The following is a 6,696-nucleotide window of genomic DNA, read 5'->3' on the forward strand; positions in this document are numbered from 1 at the left end:
TCCACTTCTCAGCATTTCTGTGCACGTGTCTGTGATGTTGGACCCCTAAAATCAGTTAGAAAGAGGTTATTTTATATTCTGTGAGAATTGAAGAACTTTGCACTAATTAAGGAAAAGTTTCTTATATGAACTCACATCATAATAATCATTCTCTGGAAACACCAAGAATAAAACTCATGGTAATTTTTTGCACTGTAATTAAACAATAATTCCTAATGATGCTTAACTCTAGCTTTGTATTCGTTTAGTATTGCCAGTTAACTGGAGGGAGGTGTTTGTGGTTTGTGGCTTTTTTTTTCATGGATAAAGTTTAATCACTAAAGTTTCCAAATTATATTACATCTATGCGTGAGACCTTCCTGAAAAATCAGGCCAGCTTCATACAATAACTTTTATTCTAACTTAGTAAAAAATGTAAAGTTCAATTTTCTGACAATACACAATCTATGCCAAGATGAACTTGGAAGTTGAAGTAACCTGGAACCTGAGCACCATTCAGGGTGTATACTTCTACACTAAACTAAGCCAAACACAAAAATCAAAAAACTGCAAGATTTAAAACTCGAGCAAAGCTAAGTGGCATGTACAGCTAACACTGTCTAGGATACTTCCTCCTAAAATACTCTGAAGACATTAGAATTTTGCCAAGCTTAAAATGTTTGGGATGAAACTTCCCACTCCTTGTTTTTGCTTCAAGGCAGATCATTCTTGCATGTGAAAAGAAGGCAGGCATTTTAATAAAGGTTAATGAAAAAGAAGTAACTTTAACGAAGGATAGTATTTTCTCCAAAATATTTCTGTGAAAAAGTCATGGCATTTCTATGCCTTACAAAGAGAAATTTACCTCCTAGTGAAGTCTGCCTTGAATTGAAAGGTGTATTTTACTGCTCTAAAAAAATCCACGCTCCTGTGGGACAGAATTCCTGTCCACGTGCTATAATGCATCCAGCCATGCAATCCTATTCATAATTATGCACGCTGACTGCATTGAGCATACACCCATGGCTCGAGGAGCTTCGTAACTTGAGGCAGGCAGCAGTCAGCTCAGAAAACCTCCAAGAGCCAGGGTTTCCCTTTCATCTACACATGTTCTTTCTGAATGACTTATGTCTACAATAGCTGCAGTTACTTCCTCTTCCTGATGTAACCACAGTAGCCCAAAGAAAAATGCATTCAATTAAACCAAGAAGCAATCATGGGTTCTGCTCTCAGCTCTTCATCTTACTCTTTATCCTTTATAAATTACAGCCCTGAATATTGAGCAATAGCTTAGACTGTTCCTAAGGAGAATGCAGTCTGTTTACAGAGATAATAAGAAAGATTGCACAGCCGTCACACTGGAACACAATTTAGGTCTCTAAATAAAGCAGCTTCAGTACTAGTATTTACTAACCACTCTTGTTTCCATTAAGGATCAAATGAGCCAAAAATGAACATCATCTATAGATGCTACACCGTACTTCCATTCCTAAGACAGCATCAGAACCAGAAGCCGGGATACTAATTCTACAGCTTCATTTGAAACCAAATGCTGAAACACCTTAAAAGCACACTCAGTAATATAAATTAAGCATAAATTTGGTCTGCCCTTAATGCCTGCTGACCACAACTACAGAAAAGCAGATTGTTTCTTTCCATTCTATTTCATTGCTTTCTTGTATTGAAAAGAATAAAAAATATTTCATGCTGCTTTTAAAATTTGCTGGAATAGTACTTACTAATAATTTACATTTTAAAGGGCTGGATATTTTTTAGAGGCTTTTTGTTTGTTTTTACAGGAAAAAAATCAGCTTTGCTGGAAAATGGTATTTTTTTTTGGTAGGGAAGCCAAAAAAATTCAGCTTAAGGTTTAAAATTGCATCAGCATTTTAAGCTTTCTGTAAGAGAGTGTACTTTTTCGTAGAAAAGGGCTTATAAAAACATTCTGTCTCTTTTTATTGAAAAATTTCATTTTCGCTTTAAAAAATGCAACCTTTTTCAACAGTCCTAGCAAGATCTGCTACTGTGCCAGCATCATATCATAAAATATTGTATTTTATACATATTTTAAATGTGTATAATTGAGGCTACCTGAATTATCAAGATCTGCCTCATTCATGATTTAAGTTCAACATTACAATATGGCAGTATTATTTGTATCACATTACCACCCTTCGCTATTGTTTTCCTCTTCATTTTCCTCCCTGTCTAATATAAACCACTAGACGTTGAAAAAAATATTCTAGAGATATTTTTTTCCCTTGGAGATCTCCCGTCCAAATACTGAACAGTGTTAACTTCACTTATCGGATACCTTTTGACAAGATCACAACCCATGCTGGTGTGACTGCAGGTCAGTGAATTTTTTTATCGCTATTTCATTTGCTGAAGTCCAAGGGGATACGGTAACAGGATCACAAGTCACATCTGGCTGTCCTACATAACACGTCTAGAGCAGAAAAATCCCCCACTGTCCCCTTGCCTATGTAACACTGTTAGGGTCAGATTATTCCTATAGTTTGGGTGGCCATGGAGCTGAAAGGGAGAAAAGAGGAAGGGCATATTATGTGAAAGCACTGCCGTCTCTACACCTGAGGCAAGTCCTCACGTATCCCTCAGGGATAAGAAACATTCCCTGAAGAAGGATAAAGCAGAGAGCACACAAGCACTGACATAGCCGCCACACAATCCAAAGGAGGGCTGACAACTATAACAATGTTTTCACGAAGGATGTAGCTACACTTTGAATCTCCACATGAGTTTATAGCAGGAACACCAAGCTACAGTTGATATCCAGCCTAGTAGGATAATTCATTTAGCCAACTCTAAGCTATCCCGTTGAAGTTTGAGGCTGCAGTAATCATAGAATCACAGAATCTCAGGGGTTGGAAGGCACCTCGAAAGATCATCTAGTCCAACTGTCCTGCCAGAGCAGGATCCCCTAGGACAGATGTTCAGGTGGGTTTTGAAAGTCTCCAGAGAAGGAGACTCCACAACCTCTCTGGGCAGCCTGTGCCAGTGCTCTGTCACCCTCACAGTAAAGAAGTTTCTCCTCATGTTGAGGTGGAACTTCCCATGTTCTAATATAAACCCATTATTCCTTCCTCTATTACTGGGCACCACTGAAAAGATATTGTCTACTTCCCCTTGACCTCCATCCATGTTAAAAAGGTCCCCTCTCAGCCATCTCCTTTCAAGGCTAAACAGCCCCAGGTCTCTCAGTCTCTCTTCACAGGAGAGATGTTCAAGTCCCTTAATCATCCTCGTAGCTCTCCGTTGGACTCTCTCCAGTAGGTCCCTGTCTCTCATGAATTGGGGAGCCCTAAACTGAACACAGTATTCCAGGTGTGGTCTCACCAGGGCAGAGTAGAGGGGGAAAACTGAACTACACTACCTACAAGCAATACTTTTGGAACAAACATTACCAAAACCTTCCAACACAAACATGTTTTTATTAAATGTCTGAATTGGAACTACCAGGGAAGTCTCAAATATGAGCAATCTGAACCTGAGAAGTTATTTGTTGTTTCAAAGTTTTCATGAATGCATACATTTATACTCCCTGCTTGCAAGGGAAGATCATATAGTTGCTAAATCTAAATATAAAAATCACTACTACTCTGCTACAGCTCACGGTTCTATATATTTAGAGTACCTGCAATTAGAGCAGTGAAACCAGTATTTTTGTAATATGCCGTTTTGAAAATGCCATGTATTGTAGAAACAATATCTTTTTAACCATCTTCCAACAAAACATATAAAGGATTCAGGTGGGAAATAAAAGCAGACTCATACTGTGCATCTAGACTAGTTTTTCTTCCATCTATCCTACCGAGTCACTGAAGACTCCATACATCTAAGTTAGGAGCGGCCCTCTCCTGTGGGTAGCACTGAGACCAGGGACTTTGTGGTTTTTCAGAATAGCTGGCGTGGAAATTAAAAGCCTATACAATCTCAGAGTATGCAGGCTAATTAGATTCAACTGGCTTCTAACAACCTTTGGCTGCCAACCAGTCACCTATCATTCCACCGCAGCAATAGCTCAGGCAATAGGTCTGAACCGTGGGATACCATGACCATATCACAAAATATATGCATTTAAATTGCACTGGAAGGAGAGAGGCTATAAACAAAAGATTTAAAACAATACCCACCTCACCCCTAAGTCATTAAATAGCCATCTTTGGCAATAAAAAATGATCTTTATTGCCCTGAGATGAAAAGCAGCATTTGTTGGTTTTATTTGCTATGAATGTTATTTGTCTACATATCCTGGGCAAATTTCAGTCAAACACAGATATCTGACCATACTGATTCAGCGGTCAGCACATTAATAGTGATAAAGGTTAGAAATTACAGTTGTTAACTTATTCTTTAGTACTCGCACATGTGCATAAAAAACAGAAATAAAATACAGAAAAGTGCAGAATTCTGAAGATTACAATAGAAATCTCTGTTAAAATACTACTTGATTGTATTGCGGAATGGAAAGAACGGAATACCGCATTCTATTGTCATTAAGTTGGCCTGTGACTCAGACTGGGTTGTTCAGTTTCCACCTTACAACAAATGCAACAATTTTATTTTTTCTTTTCCCACTGAAGCATCCACACAAGTTTTACTGACAAACCCTGTCAGCTGCTGAGCCATTCTCCAGCTGAAACAGCCACCTACACAAGTACTGAATTCAGTCCAATAAATTTAACCACTTAGGAAATTAAGTGAGAAAGTCATTATACTCAAAAATTTCTGTCTTGAAACAGATGTTCCATTTTTCCATGAATCTGTATTTTTATCATAATAAACACAAGCTTCATTTTATGACACTTATGTATAGGAATTCAAATCACGCTTTGATCAGATTCTAAAAATAGTCTTTATTTTTTTCCCTTTCCTTCTAGTTGGGGCCAAGCAATGTGCTAAGCATTTCCTTCTGGAAGGAAATCTCCAACAAGTTTGCCTCTTTATTTTTAGGCGATGCAGAAAACCAGATGTTTATTTAATTAAATCCACTCTCATACATTGCATTCGGAGATTTTTTTTGTAGTTGTTGTTGGGAGTCATTCAAAATACTGTTAGCTCTTATACATGCTCTGGAATACTTACAGTTTCAAGGACTAACTATGTATTATGTTTGAAATAGATGCACGTTAAGAGCAGGGAAATTCTGCCAGATTGGGCACCCTGTGGTTGCCACACACTAATATCAAATCTGATTAGCTAAGCTACAATAAACACCACCTAACTCTACTGAAAACATGCTGTTTCAAGGCAGCGTCACTATCTCAGAGTTCAAGCACAAGTGAAATCCTAATATTAAATCGGGGTGAGGGGGACAACAAAACAAAACAAGGTTGGAAGGAAATTACTATGCTACGTTTCACAGAATACATTCTGAACAGAGAAAATAAGTCTATGTTTCACATGCTTCTGTTCACATTGTTATGCTTCCTTATTGTTAGCTTTGCTCATTAGAATACTTCCAACAGCAAGTGTATCTACCACTGTACATCCTATTAATGATTCAGAAACTTAGTACAGGAAAGTGTATTCCCTTTTCAGGTGTAAAGGTTTGAGAACAGTCAATTCTTAACCAACTTATATGACTAACAATACACTGAGTTTATAATTCTGTAACTTTATACTTGAATGTGTTCGTTAGGATGGCTTTGAAAAATATCTGTAAGAATCAGGCACTGAAAGCAAGCAAAAGACTTTTAATCATTATAGTGTACTAGAAAACTTAATTGAAAAGTTGAAAATAACAGGAGTAAAGTTCGTGATAGGCAATAAGGATTATTTAAGAAATTTCCTTGTCATAAAATATTGAGGTGTGCAAGCACTTGTTATCGCTTCTGTTATGAAGCTATCACACAAGTATCTCTAATGCATTTTAATGTTCACATACACTAATCTTTACAAGTCATTGCTGATGAAGTTGAAGCTAATTACAACAAAGAAACTTATTTTCACCTAGTCTAAACAAGCAGCTGTTAAGGTACCTGCTTCTTTTGGAAAGTCAGGTCAACTCCTCTCAATTGCAACATTTAGACATTTACTTTATCTAAGTAGTCCTTTCTTCGTCAAAATTCTACAAACAATACCATGGTGTGAGTACACATTCTTTGTCATTTGTCTTTAATGGCTTTATACTTATTTATTTGAGATTGAGGATTACACTGAAATATAGAAATGTTTGTCTAAATACACATCAGCAATTATACAGCTTTTTGTATCTTGTATTTTGCTATAATTCCTTCTCCTGAGGCACAGTGAATTTTTGACAAATATGTTACAGTGACAGTCCTGTACCAAAAGACTACAGTGTCCTGACCTCTGCTATAAGAGGATTTCTCTGCTCTAAATTTACCTACTCCAGTTACAGAAATGAAAATAAGTTCCTGAAAACACTGCTGCACAGAAAAAGACAAAATATCTTAAGTAATACATTTGAAATCCCACAATGCACTGAAGAAACATGAAGAATTTCAACTAAAGTAAAATTAGTTGTTTAATCTACATCTAGAACGCATCAAATCTTCCCACGCTACTCAATTAACAACCAACTAAAGGTTTGCGTAAATTCACAGATCAGGAGATTTCACGTGGAGCAGACAGGAAATAATTTTGCAGTGTCATGGGCAGTATTTAGGGGGTTCTTTGTTGAGTGTAATTTTTATGCTCCTTTCAGATAGTGGCTTTTTTTTTTTTACCCCT

At 37.1% G+C, this 6,696-nt stretch overlaps 1 protein-coding gene across 1 annotated transcript in view; it reads right to left on the minus strand.

Moving 5' to 3' along the window:
* LOC104271108 (phosphatidylinositol 3,4,5-trisphosphate-dependent Rac exchanger 2 protein-like) overlaps positions 1-6,696 on the minus strand; it is a gene marked incomplete at its 3' end in the record, with an annotated part of 91,348 nt that overhangs the window by 28,267 nt on the left and 56,385 nt on the right. The window contains 1 exon segment of the mRNA XM_009865689.1: positions 1-45. This exon segment is cut by the window's left edge and continues 13 nt beyond it. Coding sequence (XP_009863991.1) covers positions 1-45 — 45 coding nt within the window.

The sequence above is a fragment of the Apaloderma vittatum genome, unplaced genomic scaffold (genome assembly GCF_000703405.1).
Source record: "Apaloderma vittatum isolate BGI_N311 unplaced genomic scaffold, ASM70340v1 scaffold1303, whole genome shotgun sequence".
Lineage (NCBI taxonomy): Eukaryota > Metazoa > Chordata > Aves > Trogoniformes > Trogonidae > Apaloderma > Apaloderma vittatum.